Source organism: Myxocyprinus asiaticus, chromosome 32 (genome assembly GCF_019703515.2).
Source record: "Myxocyprinus asiaticus isolate MX2 ecotype Aquarium Trade chromosome 32, UBuf_Myxa_2, whole genome shotgun sequence".
NCBI classification, from domain to species: Eukaryota; Metazoa; Chordata; class Actinopteri; order Cypriniformes; family Catostomidae; genus Myxocyprinus; species Myxocyprinus asiaticus.
In genome coordinates this window covers 12,034,630-12,053,676 of record NC_059375.1, presented here as the reverse complement: position 1 = coordinate 12,053,676, position 19,047 = coordinate 12,034,630, and the positions used below count along the sequence as shown (strand labels likewise).

The window sequence follows — 19,047 nt, the reverse complement described above, 5'->3', positions numbered from 1 at the left end:
CTTGGGCACCCAACACCCTGTCGCCGGTTAGTGGTTTGTCCCTCTTCAGACCACTGTCAGTAGGTACTCACAACTGCTGACCGGGAACACCCCACAAGCCTTGCCGTTTCAGAGATGCTTTGATCCAGCCGTCTGACCCACAAACATTTGGCCCTCGTCAAAGTCGCTCAGGTCTTTACTCCTGCCCATTTCTCCTGCATTCAACACGGCAACTATGAGAACTGATTTTTTGCATACCATCTAATCTACCCAGACCTTGACATGTGGCCTTGTTAGGAGATGATCAACGTTATTTGCTTCACCAGTGAGTGATCATAATGTTTTGGCTCATCGGTGTATGTAGCCTATTGTTCATTGTAGCTTCACTGTAAACTTTTGAAATATTTCTTTTCACACAAAATTGGGTTGCGCCATCAGTTTTCAATAAAAAGAAATATGTTTTTGATTGTCATAACACTTAAAGGGTTAGTTCACCCAAAAATGAAAATTCTCTCATTATTTACTCTCCCTCATGCCATCCCAGATGTGTATGATTTTCTTTCTTTTGCAGAAAACAAAGATTTTTTTGTAGAATATCTCAGCTCTGTAGGCGCGTATAATGCAAGTGAATGGTGGCCAGAAATTTGAAGGACCAAAAAGCACATAAAGGCACCCACACCTGTCATATCACTTCTGAAGACTTGGTTTTAACCACTGGAGTTATATGGATTACTTTTATGCCACCTTTATGTGCTTTTTGGAGCTTTAAAGTTCTGGCAATCATTCACTTGCATTATATGCGCCTACAGAGCTGAGATATTCTTCGAAAAAACTTCATTTGTGTTCAGCAGAAGAAAGAAAGTCATACACATCTGGGATGGCATGGGATGGGTAAATGATGAGAGAGTTTTTATTATTGGGTGGACTATTCCTTTAAGGAGCAGAAAAAGGCACATTTTCCTTTAGGGGGGCCTTGAGCCCCATATGTATCCTGCTGTGGTATTATGACAGTAGTGTGTTATCATGGGCACTCTAATACAAGTGTTACCTGTATTCCTTTTTTGCTTTAAAGACTGCTTATAATCATTATCAACAATCAGCCTTTATATTGTGTGTGCCACTCAGCCACTGGCTGATAATAATAGGGCTTCCCTGCGCAGTTAATATAGTTGATGCATTTCACGCTTTTGTGCCCCCCTCACCGTTTCCTCCATCCGTTCAGTGGCTGTGTGCACTGCATCCCGAGAAAACATGCGCGAACCGTAGACAATAACACGGCGGCATTAGTTTATCTTTTATCGCAGAGCACGATATTTAAATGCAACAGCGGAATAGCGAATTTTGTTAGAATTATCGTGAGACTCTAATGCAAACGGACTACTAGTGTACGTGCGAGTCCAATCGCACACTGACGTGAATCGCACGGCGTAAGGTATGTGTGCTATATATATATATACTATATATGTGTAATATATGCACTATTGACCGTTTCAACGCTTTTCAGTTTCAAGAGGGGACACGTTACTTTGTCTTGTTAGAAAACAAAGGACTTTCCAACCTGGAAAGGTAAAGTGTACCTATTATCAGTTGCAGGGGCACAAAGAACAGCTTTCTTATGTTAAACACATTGTGAATTGTTATTTTTGTGTAGCTTATATTTTATAATATAGCCTATAATTTTGACCCTTTTTTTCCCTTACCCTTTCTCTCCCTCCTTTCCTCCATATATCTCTTATTTCCCCAAGGCTTTGTCTCTTTGCCCTTATGTACACTATTAGAATGATTATTTGACCATCACCATATGTTCAGAACGAATACTTGATATTCAAGCCAAACTGTGTTAAATTGAAGCATTCTGCCCTATTATATCTGACCGTTAGAAAAATATGAGGACATGGAAGCAATTGACAGGATGTGGATTAATTCTCAGCCTATAAAATGTTTGCTCATCTGTACTTGAGGTCAGTTTCATGACCTACGTATTTAGGTTATGAGGTGAAAATCAGCTGAGCCAACATGAGAGCGAATCAATGAAAAATGTGTTTGAAAAGATGGTGAAAATGATGCTGCATCACCTTTTAACAAAGAAGTTGATGTGTTGTTTTCGTGGTACAAAATATCACTCAGACAATGAATTCTCATGGATGTAATTTGCAGTCAGATGATATATTTATGACACCATATGCCGGAGTGTGAGTTTGCATCTCATCATGTGTTTTTCTGCCTTCCCAGCCAATGTTAATGAGATTCATTGTCCGATTAGGAGCTAGTTGGCACTTTTTTTACACATTCACCCTGTTTTTAAAAGACAATTTCTGTATAGACACACAAAACTTGAAGTATTGGCTACAAAGAGCTGCTCAACATTTCCACCATTTTTGCCACCATTTTTTGTATGGGGCAGGGGCGTAGGGTGGTTGAGGTAACCCCCTCAATAATCAAAACAAGCAAGAACAAACACCCCTGCCTCCTATTCAATAAATGGTGGAAATGTTGAGCAGCTCTTTGTAGCCAATACTTCAAGTTTTGTGTGTCTATACAGAAATTGTCTTTTAAAAACAGGGTGAATGTGTAAAAAAAGTGCCAACTAGCTCCTAATCGGACAATGAATCTCATTAACATTGGCTGGGAAGGCAGAAAAACACATGATGAGATGCAAACTCACACTCCAGCACATGGTGTCATAAATATATCATCTGACTGACTGCAAATCACATCCATGAGAATTCATTGTCTAAGTGTTATTTTGTACCAACGAAAACACATCAACTTCTTTGTTACCATTATAACTTATTTATACCATGAGCAAAGAAAACATGTAAATGCTTCATGCTGCAACCCCCCCCCCCCAAATGTTCAAGCAGAAAACACTTGTGTAATTGGATTTAACTGCTATGTTTGATACAATGTATTTATTATGTACATACGTCTTTTTGCGTTGTACCTACATTTAAATACCTGCTTTTAATTACATATGTAGTTACACTGTTAACCTTTCTCCTAAATTTAACCCTACCCCAACCCTTGCCCTAAAGCCCAAAATATGCTTCTGTCAGACACCAACGCTGAGTGTCCGTGTACACACTAAACGCGCGCAGCCTGATTTTTCTAACCGCGCAACTTTGAACGTGCAGAATGTGCCTGGAGTTTTTCCCACTAATTAGTGGGTCCACAAGGTGGCAACACTCACATTTGAGCTGTTGCTGTCAAGAAGAAGCGCTAGAAGAAGATGTAATCGCTGCTAAACATCAGGAGATGAAGGTAAAAACAACAACAGTGGATGTGAAAGTCAAGAGTGCGTGTGTGAGGAGGTCTGGGCTAGGGCTTAACCCTAATCTAACCCCTAACCCTAGGTATACTTCCATTTTGACGCGAATGCTCAGCATCTGCATACAGTCGAACGCGAGCCTGTTACAGTATACTCCATATAACTGGCCGCGCATACACAGGTGATAGGCGCATGCCTGCTACGACTGCTTTGAGACACTGGACTTTCTCTTCAGTAGTTTAGACCCATAAAGATGTCTTTATATACCTTTAGACTCAAGTTATACAAATGCAAGTATCTCCAGACCTCCTCACACATGCGCTCTTGACTCTCATATGCACTTTGTTGTTTTTACCTTCATCTCCTGATGTTTGCCGGCGATTACATCATCTTCTAGTGCTTCTTCATGACAGCAACGGCTCAAAATGTAAGTGTTGCCACCTTTTGGACCCACTAATTAGTGTGAATAACTCTGGGTGCATGCACATTCTGTGAGTTCAAAGATGTACGTTTATAAAAATCGGGCTGAACGCGTTGAAGGAGTTTTGCGTCACGCGTCCTGAGCGTCCGCGTCTGACCGAAGCATACTTTGGGCTTTATAGTTACTGAGGTATAACTCTTGTGACAACTAGCCCCAGTCTCCCCTACATGAATCCTATTTCACACCATTTTTTCTCCTGTTTTAGCCACATAAGCAGACAGGACTTATCAACGTAACATTGGCCACCTTTGCACAATCAGTTGTCTCTATGGAAACAGAGTACCATCAAGGATCATTGGGCTCTCTGGTTTGTACCCAAGATGGGGAACCGATAAGTAGCCAAACCCCGGGCCCAGTAACATTTCAACCAGGGGCCAAATCAGACTCCTTCCCATGTCTGCGGCCCCTTTCTTTTCCCCAGCATTCCACTGATGAGGCACGATGCTCGGAGGAGGTCATCGTTATGGTCAAGGAGAAAACAGAGAATGGTAATTGGTCAATTCATCAATATTACATGTTTTTTATTCTACGAAGGTTCTGCCTTGTCTATATGGTGAAAAGATTTGGGAGTTTCAGGTCCTGCTATGCCAATCACACCACAGTGATTTGCATACAGCAATCAGGATAATGACTTTAAAAATAGCATGCAATTAAACAGGCAAACATATGCAGAAGAGACTGACAAAGAGGAAACATTTGAATAAAAATAAATAAATAAATAAAAAAGCCTGAGACCACATTGAAAATCTGGGATTCAAATTTTTATTTAAACCTAGAAATACACTGCAAGCTTTAGTATTTTGACAAATTCAAAACAAAGAAACATTGTGCTCTAAAATGAATACAAATATAAAAGAGTCTAGGTCACTAATGAAATGTAAGCAAATTTGTGACATTGAACATGATAACTCTTTGTACAAAAGGTCAGATATCCTTGCTTCCTTTAGAGCACACAAGATGCTCTTTAGGATATTTGTTAACACTTTACATTAATGTTCCAGTTGTTAAGGGTTTATAAAGGGGATTCATAGATGACTAATAATTCATTTTCAGTGCTGGGTAGTAACAGATTACATATAATCTGGATTATGTAATCAATTACAAAAATCAAGTTCTTGTAATTACATTAAATTACATTTTAAAATACATGTAATCAGATTACAGTTACTTTTCTATGGATTACAGGATTACATTTTAATCAGGCAAAGGCACTAAATTGTTCATAATTTATTGATTCCTCTAATTCTTCTTTTTAAATATTAAAAAATTTTAATTCTAGAAAAGTCTACAGCTGATTTACGTACGTTCGGTAAGTCTTCGAGTGTTTTTGAATGGGTGGATAGAATTGCACACACAGACCTGAAACTAGCCACCAGCCATATTTACACTGAAGATGGAGCAGTAATCCACACATAAATGCTGAAACGATTGCAGAAGTGCGATTAAGTTCGTTTTATTTGCTTTTTTTCGTTGATTAAAAAATCGAACTAATCTGATCTGTTACCACACAAAGATGCCATTTATAATGCCAAAATTGTAGTAGGAAGAACATTTAAAGTGCCCTTTTTTTATTTCACTCGGAAAGAGACAAATAGCAAGTAAAACACAAAAAAAGACATTAATACTCATATTTTGATCCTTTAGCAAGTTCTTTAATGCAACATTGTCAAAAGGGTACAGTCTTATCCTACTCAAATGCATATGACATCAAATAAACAAGAGATTACATTACTGACTACAATTTTATTCATAAATTTGTAAACAGTACCAGATTACAATTCAGAAGTAATCTAACCAGCACTGTTCATTTACAAATGCATTATAAATCATGGATATGTGGTTATAACAGCATGCATAAAAAGGGTGACTTCACATAATACCTGCATGTTATAAATGCTTAATATCACTTCAATGGAATTAGCCTATGAAAATATACCTATATGTAATAGTTTTAGTACACATATAAAGCATTTATAAAGGAGTTTCCATCATTAGAAACCTGTACATACACTGATGAGCCAAAACATTATGATCACTCACAGGTGAAGCGAATAACGTTGATCATCTCCTAACAAGGCCACATGTCAAGGTCTGGGTAGATTAGATGGTAAGCAAACAATAAGATCTTGTAGTCAGCATGTTGATTGCTGGAGAAATGGGCAGGAGTAAAGACCCGAGCGACTTCGACAAGGGCCAAATTGTTATGGCCAGAAGACTGGGTCAGAGCATCTCTGAAACGGCAAGGTTTGTGGGGTGCTCCCGGTCAGCAGTGGTGAGTACCTACTGACAGTGGTCCGAGGAGGGACAAACCACAAACCGGCGACAGGATGTTGGGCGCCAAAGGTTCATCGATGCGCAAGGGCAATGATGGCTACCCCATCTGGTGCGAATCGACAGAAGATCTACTGTGGCACAAGTCACAGAGAATTTTAATGATGGTTACGGGAGGGGCCTGGGTAGCTCAGCAAGTATTGATGCTGACTACCACCCCAGGAGTTGCGAGTTCGAATCCAGCGTGTGCTGAGTGATTCCAGCCAGGTCTCCTAAGCAACCAAATTGGCCCAGTTGCTAGGGAGGGTAGAGTCACATGGGGTAACCTCCTCGTGGTCGCAATTAGTGGTTCTGGCTCTCAATGGGGTCCATGGTAAGTGTGGATCGCGGAGAATAGCATGAGCCTCCACATGCTGTGAGTCTCCGCGGTGTCATGCACAGCGAGCCACGTGATAAGATGTGCGGATTGACTATCTCAGAAGCGGAGGCAACTGAGACTTGTCCTCCGCCACCCGGATTGAGGTGAGTAACCGCGCCACCACAAGGACCTAGTAAGTAGTGGGAACTGGGCATGCCAGATTGGGGAGAAAAGGGGAGAAAGAAATAAAATAATTGATGGTTACGGGAGGAATGTGTCACAACACACAGTGCATCGCACCCTGCTGCGTATAGGGCGCGTAGCCGCAGACCAATCAGATTGCCCATGATGACCCCTGTCCACTGTCAAAAGCACTCTACTATGGGCACGTGAGCATCAGAACTGGACCTTGGAGCAGTGGAAGAAGGTCACCTGGTCTGATGAGTCCTGTTTTCTTTTACATCATGTGTACGTGTGTGCCGTTTACCTGGGGAAGTGGTGGCACCAGGATGCACTGTAGGAAGACGACAAGCCGGTGGAGGGAGTGTGATGCTCTGGGCAATGTTCTGCTGGGAAACCCTGGGTCCAGCCATTCATGTAGATGTCAATTTGACACATGCCACCTACCTAAACATCGTTGCAAACCAGGTACACCCCTTCATGGCAGTGGTATTCCCTGCTGGCATTGGCCTCTTTCAGCAGAATAATGCGCCCTGCCACACTGCACACATTGTTCAGGAATGGTTTGAGGAACATAATAAAGAGTTCAGGGTGTTGCCCTGGCCTCCAAATTCCCCAGATCTTAATCCGATTGAGCATCTGTGGGATGTCCTGGACCAACAAGTCCGATCTACGGCAGCTCCACCTTGCAACTTACAGGACTTGAAGGATCTGCTGCTAATGTCTTGGTGCCAGAAACCACAGGACACCTTCAGGGGTCTTGTAGAGTCCATGCCTCGGTGGGTCAGCGTTGTTTTGGCGGCATGGGAGGACCAACAGCATATTATGTAGGTGGTCATAATGTTTTGGCTCATCAGTGTACAGTTCAGTATGGTTTAATGGTCATCAGGCTTTATTATATGATAAATGCTATGAATGAGCATGAAGACCAGAAAAGCGTTTTATGTTTTTGATTAATACAATTATGAATAAGAGTATTTATTACGCATTTAAAACATGTAAAGTAAGTAAAAGGCTCACTATTTGGCATGTATTGCATGTTGCCATTTGTTTACATGTTGTTATATATCATGTTGTCATATAATTATTAGTCATTGCTGAACCCCTTTATAAACCCTTAACAAAGGGAACATTAATATAAAGTGTTACAGGAAATTCTCATATCAAGCTGGGATAACAAGGATTACAGGTTTTGTACAAAATTGTGAAGTCCATGCCAGCTCGACTTAATGCTATCATCAAAGCAAAAGGAGAACATGCCAAATAAGAAAATCAGATTTTCATTTACATTTTTCAATTCAACTTTTTATGCTGATAGAATAATGTGTGATGGGAAAAAAAAATGATTAAATGAGAAAAATGCTAAAAAAAAATCATTTTCAGGATTGGTCTCAGACTTTTGGACACCACTAAATGAGAAGATAAAAGATATAATGCATATTTTCAGGTTTTGATGTTTAATTCAGAAACCACGTTATAGCAGCACCATTAGAGGAATGGTTTGCTGCACAGCAAATCCGATGATTGTAAATAATGCACAATCTCTTCTGAATGGCATTTCTTTGTGGCTAACCGCGCAGTATGATTGAAGCCAAGAACGCTTGCTGCCAGTGGACACACAGTTGTATGTTTTGCTGTTTATTGAGGGTTGGTGAGGCTCTGAAGAGTTTATTTAAGGTTAAGAGCAAGATCGAGATTTTTACAACCACTGAGTGTGTCGTAAATACTCTTAATGAAATTGAAGTTGTGCATCTTAATTAAAATGGCCAGAGGGGTTATCTGGCAGGAGGGGTTGAGAGCATGAAAGAGATCAGTGGATTAATTGCATTGGCTATTTAATTAAAGTTTGTTTCAAGATCACGCCATTCTGGGTTTCCATCATCATCAGATGTGGAGGAATGCTTGGTGAAGGAGTAAACAATGTCATAAACAATCAGTGTTATGTACAATATAGACAGAAAAGAAAATCAAGCACTTTAGTCATCCATAGACCCATACTGTAGATCAGTTTTTCCCAACCTTTTTTCTGCCACGGCACACTTTTTACAATTAAACAAATCCCATGGCACACCTCTATCCTACTGTCCTACATAACCATCGTTGATAGTTTTCCTTTTCAAGAACTTACATGTTTTCTGTCCATTTTAGTTGCGTGTTTACTCGTAATGTTTGAAATTCGGCTATGCAAAAACGGAAGTCATGTAGGTACGGTAATGAGATCACAGGTGGCAAGAGTGCTAATTGGGTAATGAATAAAGCAACAAATTTGCATCTTTTTTTATTTTTAGATTTGTTCTTGCAAATTAATTCTTGCAATGCCACAGCAAATAATTTTTTATTTATCTATTTATTTACATGGCTCCAGACTGACATTTAAGTGAGGTAGCACCGGTGTTAAATTCTACAAATGGTCGCACCAGCACTTGAGTTGGTTGCACCGGTCCAACTGATAGAAAATTTGTTTTCTTTAACGGTTTCTTTCTTTTTCTCAGGATCTTGATGATTAAAATACAGTCATCTGAAGACAAACAAAGCCTTTTTCTTCAATCAGAGGGCATTAGAAAAGATTTTACACAGAAGGCAAGTTCCATTGTATCCATAGTTTTAACTGTGGCATTTGCAATAAGATCATAGTAACCAAAAGTATAAGTAAAACCATGATTAGCAGTAACCATAAAACAAATTATGGCATTTTTCGTAAGAAAAACACATTCTGAAATTAAATTGTCTTCTCTCACTACTCTATTGATATAAGTTCATGGTAAATCTTTTTTTAAATATCTGTGATGTGTGGATTGAAACCTTACAATTTCTGTCTGTTCATTTTGCAGATTTCTCCTTTATTGTTTAGAATGTTGGGGCCGTTTAATACAATTTTAAACTGGTTTAATCATCGACATATTATGGGCTTTCATAGAGGTTTAAAACAAATAATCAATGCCGAATTCGTGACCCAGCCCATGCTTCTCGCAGCTCTGTTTATGATGATCTGCACGGCTGAGCGCTCGAGACCTGTCCACATGTAAATGCACGTCTCTACACTGATCTGTCCATTGAGCAGCGCTGACTGATCAGGGTAAAGCTGTTTCCTTTTGCGTTTGGAACATTTGCCGTTTGATATTTCTCATATGCAACAAAAAAAGACAGAGCACTATCAGAGAGTCAGCCAACTTTGTAGTCGCACCAATGCGACCTCTTGCAAAGTTTAATCGAACTGTTAGGAAAAATGGTTGAAAAATTTGTCTCAGTCCGGAGCCCTGATTTATTTTCTGGATCTGATAATTTTCTACGGCACATCTTACAACCTTTCACAGCACACTAGTGTGCCATGGCACAGTGGTTGGGAAACACTTCTGTAGATTAGTCTACGCTAATGTTTACTTGAATTAATGTGCACATTATTGTTCCATTTATTTTGTATTAAAGGAATAGTCACCCAAAAAGTAATATTTTCCCGATTTACTCACCCTTATGACAGTGCAAACCCATATAATGTTCTCCCAACACAAAAGAAGACATATTGCATGTCTAGAGTGTAGACAAAAGGAGAAGTTAAACAGAATGTTAAAGCTGCTCTTTCAGGTGTTGAGGGATTTGTTATAAAAAATTTTTTATTTTTTTTTAAATCATAAAAAGTGTCCAAATGACTTCCATGTTGTCTAAAAGACTTCCGCTGTATTACAAGTATATGAGAAACAGGTCAAAATGTTGTTGTACAGTGTAAATGTCGTAGCTCTCAAATCTCATTTGCGGTTGTGTATTAAAACTTGCCTCATAATGACTGGACACGTGACATGCGAGTAGAAATGGGAATCGTAAGGAGCTTAACGACTCTTTCAGCAATTTTGATAAAGAAATATTTGGAAGAAATTATGCAAATCTTATTAGATTTACTTCCCTAATTACAACAAAACTCATAATGTGTATCTTTAACTACAAACTGTCCTATCAATAACCTTTCAGTAATTAGTCTAATTTAAGTCTCACAGAAGCATAACACAGTAGCAGTTTTGGTTCATTTTGAATTAGACATGACTAAATGAATAACTTGCGGTTCTGTAAGTTCACAAAAAATAACTGGCTGATAAGAGTCGGAAGGTAGCGCTGTATAGGTGCATCTCAATAAATTAGAATGTCATGGAAAAGTTCATTTATTTCAGTAATTCAACTCAAATTGTGAAACTCGTGTATTAAATAAATTCAGTGCACACAGACTGAAGTAGTTTAAGTCTTTGGTTCTTTTAATTGTGATGATTTTGGCTCACATTTAACAAAAACCCACCAATTCACTATCTCAAAAAATTAGAATACATCATAAGACCAATAAAAAAAAACATTTCTAGTGAATTGTTGGCCTTCTGGAAAGTATGTTTATTTACTGTACATGTACTCAATACTTGGTAGAGGCTCCTTTTGCTTTAATTACTGCCTCAATTCGGCGTGGCATGGAGGTGATCAGTTTGTGGCACTGCTGAGGTGGTATGGAAGCCCAGGTTTCTTTGACAGTGGCCTTCAGCTCATCTGCATTTTTTGGTCTCTTGTTTCTCATTTTCCTCTTGACAATACCCCATAGATTCTCTGTGGGGTTCAGGTCTGGTGAGTTTGCTGGCCAGTCAAGCACACCAACACCATGGTCATTTAACCAACTTTTGGTGCTTTTGGCAGTGTGGGCAGGTGCCAAATCCTGCTGGAAAATGAAATCAGCATCTTTAAAAAGCTGGTAAGCAGATGGAAGCATGAAGTGCTCCAAAATTTCTTGGTAAACGGGTGCAGTGACTTTGGTTTTCAAAAAACACAATGGACCAACACCAGCAGATGACATTGCACCCCAAATCATCACAGACTGTGGAAACTTAACACTGGACTTCAAGCAACTTGGGCTATGAGCTTCTCCACCCTTCCTCCAGACTCTAGGACCTTGGTTTCCAAATGAAATACAAAACTTGCTCTCATCTGAAAAGAGGACTTTGGACCACTGGGCAACAGTCCAGTTCTTCTTCTCCTTAGCCCAGGTAAGATGCCTCTGACGTTGTCTGTGGTTCAGGAGTGGCTTAACAAGAGGAATACGACAACTGTAGCCAAATTCCTTGACACGTCTGTGTGTGGTGGCTCTTGATGCCTTGACCCCAGCCTCAGTCCATTCCTTGTGAAGTTCACCCAAATTCTTGAATCGATTTTGCTTGACAATCCTCATAAGGCTGCGGTTCTCTCGGTTGGTTGTGCATCTTTTTCTTCCACACTTTTTCCTTCCACTCAACTTTCTGTTAACATGCTTGGATACAGCACTCTGTGGACAGCCAGCTTCTTTGGTAATGAATGTTTGTGGCTTACCCTCCTTGTGAAGGGTGTCAATGATTGTCTTCTGGACAACTGTCAGATCAGCAGTCTTCCCCATGATTGTGTAGCCTAGTGAACCAAACTGAGAGACCATTTTGAAGGCTCAGGAAACCTTTGCAGGTGTTTTGAGTTGATTAGCTGATTGGCATGTCACCATATTCTAATTTTTTGAGATAGTGAATTGGTGGGTTTTTGTTAAATGTGAGCCAAAATCATCACAATTAAAAGAACCAAAGACTTAAACTACTTCAGTCTGTGTGCACTGAATTTATTTAATACACGAGTTTCACAATTTGAGTTGAATTACTGAAATAAATGAACTTTTCCATGACATTCTAATTTATTGAGATGCACCTGTATATTCAAAAGAATCTACTCATAAGAGATCATTTGTTTAAGAACCGCACATCACTGGTCATGCTGTATGTTTCAAAAAGGTCATGAAAATCATTCAGTTCGGTTTGTTTAAAAACAAAAAAAAAACATGGTTCCCAACCCTAAATGCGAGAACCAATGGGATTTGGCATGGATGACGTAAAAACTGGCACAACGCTTCTAAAGGTGCAACACTTCTAAAGATCATCTGTCTGTTTTTCACACAAAGCTATTATGTTGCTGTAGAAGACTTATATATAGCCTAGGAGTTTTATGGAATTTTTCTTGTATGAAATTGTATGGTGATTTGGTCCTTTTTGGAACTTTGTGGCATCCACTTTTGTTGGATGTAAAAGAAGAGCTCAGACATTCTGCCCAACATCTCATTTTGTGTTTTACATAAGAAAGTAAGTCATATGCGTTTGATAGTGAGTAAATAATGACAGAATTTTCATTTTTTGGGTGAACTATTCCGTAAAGACTAAGATGAATTGACAAACTTGCCAAGCCACTAATAAAATCTGTAACTTTGACTTAACACTGGACTAAATAACAGAATGACCAGAATGACACTGTTTTTTATTTTATTCACTTGCTGCTCTACCCTTTCTGCTCTCTCTTTTTCTCTTTTGACAGGTGATGGGATTTATTGTTCCACTAATGATGCTTTTGCCTCCAAACCCATCATCTCCCCTCCTCCTCGCCGGCATCATTCTCTCCCTCATTCGCACCATCCTCATGTTAGCCGCACCCGGATGAGCAGCCGGTCCAGCTCCATCGCCTACACAGCATTCTCCCCGCGACCCTCTCTTTCACGCCACTCTAGTATCGCCACCAACCCTCCATTGGACCGTTCCAAACCCAAAGACTACCTCATCCTGGCTGTCATCGCTTGCTTCTGCCCTGTCTGGCCAATCAACATTGTGGGTTTCGTTTACTCCATTATGGTATGTAGGCACTGAACCTTTTGTCTATGTAATTTTGTCAAGTTAAAGAGGAAATATTATTAGAAAAGTGAATCACAAGGAATTTAACGATTCTGGTTCCAGTTCCGATTTCACTTGACAATTCCAGGTCTGGATTAACAATTGGATTGACGATCGATTGGTCAGTTGGATTAACAATCCTTTTAGGACTTTGAGGAAGTGCACTGCCTACATTAATTGGCCCTATCACATTTTACTAAATGTTTATATTTTAGACTGATCACACTGTGAATCTTGCGACAGTACTTCAAAAGTTCTGCTGCTCAAATCGGTCTGTGTTTGAAGTCGGAAGTGATGGTGAACGTATAGGCACATTTGAGCTCCTATTGACACGTGAAAAGTCCCAAGAGTGGCACCAAAAGCGAGTTGTATATTTAAATGATATATGCAGTCAACAGGAATGCATATTTTATTAACTCTACCTAAACATAACCACCAGTGGAGTAAAAATTTAAATTTAGAGTGAAAATGCAACCTGCGAATTGGGCTCATAATTGTTTGTGAACACGATTACTTCCTGGTTCCCACAGTATCTGAACTCGCGTCTATGAGATTGCTTGCACAACACCCTGTCAGTAGTACTAGAGTGAATGGTGACCACAGTTGAAATGATGAAAAATGAATGATGAGGGATGGCGCTTATCAGTAATTCAGCAGAATGGGGTCAATTTCTGAGTATATGAACTTTCGAAAAGCAACATGTTGATTTCTTGTGTGATTATGTTGTGTCTTTAAATGAAGTTCCAAACGTAAGTTCAGGGTGAGCTTTTTTTATCTAGGCCTGTCAATCATATCCCAAAGATATATAAGCGTCTGCTTGTGCTTGAGCCCCTCCGCAATGGACAGCACGCCAAACACTTTTACCTTAATGTGCTCCAGGACTGTATGTACCAGCGAACTTGTGAATTGCACAATGCTTTTATGCATGTTAGTTTTTTCTGGTTCATTAAAAAGTAAAAAAGACTATTGGACAACGGTGGTTGCTCTGTGTGTCTGTTGTTGCGTGAAACCAACAAACCTAACTCTAACTTTGTCTATTTATAGTCATTGTATTATTTCGCGGTGCCCACAAGTTCACAACTCATTTATTTTGCCGTGGCACTGTCGATTCAGTTGCAGCACAGCACTGACAAACCAACAATCTCTGGTTAGGTTTAGATATGGGGTTTGGGTTTGGGCATAAAATTAATAAGCATGTACACAACGTCTGACATGCAGAACTTTCGCTTACGCATTACACATCCTGGTATGAATTCTTACGAATTCATACGAACAAACTTGTACGATTCCATACATTGTAGCAAACTTAGGTTGAACAGACACTGAATAGTGCAGAAAAGACTATCAGAGTATTTTAGTAGTCTGACTAATTTTGACTTTAATGGAACCTTGGAGCTCACTGTCATGTTCTTGTGTCTAGTCCCGTAACAGTCTCGAGCAGGGGAACATAGATGGAGCGAGACGTCTGGGTCGTGTGGCGAAGCTGCTGTCTGTGGTCTCACTGGTGGGAGGAACTGTCATTATCGTAGCATGTGCTGTGAATCTGGCAAGTAAGCGACCCCTGACCACTTGGTCCATGCCTCTGGGGACTTTCTCCTCTTCATACATACAAACACTCACTTAATAGGAAAAATGGCCCTCAATACTGGATATAAATGCATTCTATCTACATAAGGATTACCTGAATCATACATACAGTAGAACATCTAAATAGGTCAAGAATCAAAAAATCCGGGTGTACTCCAAACACTGTTCTTTTGAAATCTTGATTTTAAAGTTGATTAGAAAACAGTTGACTCTGATTACATGTAATTAACAAAAAAAATGACATACTGTATATTAGATGGATATTAGATAACTCTCACTACACTTAGCTCATTTAACATTGTCAAATTTCTGTTGGTTGCCCATATAAACATATGCAATCTTTCCCCTGATTTAAAGTCAACATAAAACAGCGTTTGTAACCCATTTTACTTCCATAAAGTGACATATTTCCAACAGAAACAGGTATTCAACCGGTTTTTGCTCCATATCGGACTTGAGCCGGTGTCATGCCGGTTTCTGACTCCCTAATATGGTTACATTTGATAGGGACCAATGACTCTCTACTATGGTTGGGGTTAGGTGTGGGTGTAGGGGTGGGCTTTAGGGAGAGGGACCAATCAGGTGGTGCTGAGTAAGAATCTGGCAGGGAGTCAGATTTCAGCACAACACCAAATCTGATTACTAGTTTACTAAAGCAATGCCTTCAAGGAATAGTTCACCCAAAAATGATAATCATCTCATCATTTACTCATCCTTATGTCGTCTTAAACTCGTATGAATTTCTTTCTTCTGCTTTACACAAACAACATTTTTTAGAAGTATATATCAGCTCTGTAGCTCTGTATGTAAGTGAATGGGTACCAACATTTTAAAGCTTAAAAAAGCACATAAAGGCTGCATTAAAGTAATCCATACGACTCCCGTGGTTAAATCTGTCTTCAGAAGCAATATGATAGGTGTGGGTGTGAAACAGAACAATATTTAAGTTCTTTTTTTACTATAAATCTATTTCAAACAGTCCCCCATGCATTCACAAGAGTTTTTCTTCTTCTGTTTTTTGCCGGTTCGCATTTTTCATGCATATCACCACCTACTGGGAAGGGAGGAGAAAGAAAAAAAGGGAGGGATAAAAGAAAGAAAAATAATAAATAATTAATATTTGCACAACAGCCCAGTAGATAGCGATATGCACAAATAATGCCAATCTGGGATAGCAAGAGGGTGAGGTAATGTTGAGACAATTTTCATTTTTGGGTGAACTATCCCTTTAATAGCTATTTGGCTATAATCCAATAGCTCCCAATGTCTAGGTGATGTCAGTGAAAAGTAAAGTTGTTTTAGAAGCTGAGCAAGTTACTACATTTTGATGAAAAATTACAAAGAAAAAAATGTTTTTTCCCTTTGTCATAATATTCTGTGAGGAATCGTACATAATAACCAGTGTTGGGTGTAATCTGATTACAAAGTAATTAGTTACTGTAGTCTAATTACGTTTTTAGTCTATAGAAGTGTAACGCATTACATTTTAAACCATAATCAGAATACAGTTACTGACTTTCAATTAAGTTAATTACTTCTAAGTACATTACAGGTTACACATACAGTATTTCTAAAATAAGTAAAATATGTAAAGTATTTAGTAATGTGATTACCTTTACCATTAAGTTAGGAGTAGTGTAATCTGATTACAATTTTTAGAGAAGTAATTAGTAATATGTAGTGGATTACTTTTTTTTAGTAATTTACCCAACACTGACAATAACATTAAAGAATTATTCCGGGTTCAAAACAAGTTAAGTTGGCAGCATTTGTGGCAAAATATTGATTACCACAAAAATTAATATTGACTAAATTTTGACCCTCACAATGGAAGTGAATGGGGTCAATCAGTAAAAATTAAAATACTCACTGTTTCAAAAGTATAGCCACAAGATGAAACAATTTAGTGTGATAAAATCGTTAACTAACCTTTTCTGTGTAAAAAAGATTTACAACTTCATTGCCAAGACAACGTGATGCTGTAAACCCTAAAATTTTTATAACTTTGCAGCTCAAATATAACACTTCATTTACCTTTTATAAAATTATAAGCTTCAAATTTCTGCCTTTAAACCCTCCAAAAATTGGCCCCATTCATTTCCATTGTAAGTGCATCACTATAACCTCGAATTTATTTTATTTTTATTTATTTTTTAAAGAAAAGGAGGATGAGTCTAAATCATTTTTTGTGAAAATTAACATTGTGCCACAAATGCTGTCAAATGAGCTTAACTTGTAGTGAATCCAGAATAATCCTTAAAGAAAGTAAAAATGGCCCATTGGCTAGATTGGTGTCATATGCCAAATTAGCAGATGACTTACACTACCAGTCTTTTTACAAAAGTTTTGAAGAAACTAAACTCAAAAATAGATTTGATTTAACATTTGTAGTCACAAAATAATTCAAAAACAATTCTTTTAAAATGTGTAAAAAAGTACTAATAAAGAATAAGTAGGTGTCCAAACATTTGACTAAAGGGAAGATTCACCCAAAAAATGTTGTTCCAAACCTGTATGACTTTCTTTCGTGGAACACAAAAAGAGATGTTTGGCAGAATGTTTGCCTCAGTCACCATTCACTTTCATTGAATGGAAAAATGCAATGCAAAATTTTGATGACCGACATTTCATTTTAGGGTAAACTATCCTTTTAACAGCATTTTCCATTTACATTAACATTAACATCATTTTTGCAAAACATGTTATTTGTGTTTTGCAGTTAATGTGAAGTCCTGAGTGCAGTGAGCCATGGAATTCAGCTTTGCATCAGACCACTGACCGGAATACCACGGCCCATTTGTTTCACCTCACGGTTGCTGTGACGGCAATCACAACTTAGAGGGGAATCAATAATCAGATGCCTCCACCTCAAAGCTAAAAAAAAAAAAAAAAAAAAAAAAAAAAAAAAAAGAGAACCCTTGGTAATTTGCACCAACCTGACATCCCTATGGAGCTAGATATTTTCACCGATGTCTATTGCAATCATTCCTAGGCACTTATTCAGAGGTTGTTAGAGTACTGCATGGGTAGCAACTCTCACATCTAAACATGAACAAATATGGCTAACATTTGGTAAAGGCTAGCTGTACCCACGCTCTGTCATTTTTTCTCCATAAAAAAGAAAACAATCCAAACCAATATATGGGTTTGTCAGATTATTCCTCCATTCCAGTATCCGATGAGAATCTTCGGGCACTTGTTCTGCTGAGTGTGGCTCATACATGATAAAGTGGATCTCCGTAGTCATGAGGAAACACACTCATACAACTGGAATCATGACCGTCAATATCTGAGACAAACTGGATTTAGGATGTTGACAACATTTGCTCGCTTTGTTTCGAAACCTCAAAGTGAGCCATTTATTATAAGATCTGTGAGCAAAGTGGAGAGATATCTTAGTAACAAGAGTTATTTTTATGATTTTAACGTCATCATGTACATGAGATTGTTTAAAAAGAAGTGATTTATTTTATCTGAAATTTTATACCATGACATTATTTATGACCATGATTTTATTATTTATATTCTGTTCTGTTAAAACGTATTTAATTTCTGTTTTATTAAATGACAATCAAACAAGGATTTTAACAAGGAAAATTAGACTGTTCTTGAACATGAACTCTGGTATTACGTCACACAAAATGTAGCTGATAATCCTGAAATTATACAGTGGGGTCCAAAAATCCACATTGAAAATCAGGGATTCCAAATCTAATTTAAACCTGGAAATAAACAAAGAAAACATAATGCCATAAAACGAATAAGAAATATTTAAGATTCTGCACTATTTTCAGTAACAGTTTTGCTGATAATATTATTTATAATGAGGAAAAGATGTACTTTGACGAGTGGTCCGAGATGCTTTGAACCCCACTGTATATGCTTTGGATTTTTCTTTTTTGCAAACTTTTTTTTTTGCAAAAGAAAATGAAAATGTGCACCCCTTTTGATAAAGCAATATGCAAGTACTCACAGACGAGATAGATTTGCATCATGTGTTTAAAGTGTTGAATACTATTTCTGGAAATATTCTTTATAAAAACACACTGTAGATGCTGCAGACCTTTGTACTGATCTGTGTTGTTGGGTTATTTATATACACTGTGTAATCTGAAATATCTGTAGCTAATTGTAGCCGAATCACAACCGAATCTCGCGATTCCTGCAATATTGTATTAATTAGCCGTTGTGTTAATGAACCTGTCTTGTAGATCCAGATGGGACA

The 19,047-nt window shown here is 38.4% G+C and overlaps 1 protein-coding gene across 2 annotated transcripts; it reads left to right on the top strand.

Annotated features, from left to right (window-relative positions):
- Positions 1-1,177: 1,177 nt before the first annotated feature.
- On the top strand, positions 1,178-17,737 carry prrt2 (proline-rich transmembrane protein 2). Of its 2 annotated transcripts, XM_051667272.1 has the most exons (6): positions 1,178-1,411; positions 1,484-1,545; positions 3,934-4,216; positions 12,886-13,196; positions 14,656-14,785; positions 17,542-17,737. In XM_051667272.1, exons 3-6 carry the CDS (start codon positions 3,997-3,999, stop codon positions 17,556-17,558), a joined length of 678 nt encoding a protein of 225 aa, XP_051523232.1. In that variant the 5' UTR covers positions 1,178-1,411; positions 1,484-1,545; positions 3,934-3,996; the 3' UTR covers positions 17,559-17,737. The 2 variants fall into 2 exon arrangements, with proteins under 2 accessions (XP_051523232.1, XP_051523230.1); XM_051667270.1 differs by lacking the exon at positions 1,484-1,545.
- The last annotated feature ends 1,310 nt before the right edge of the window (positions 17,738-19,047 follow it).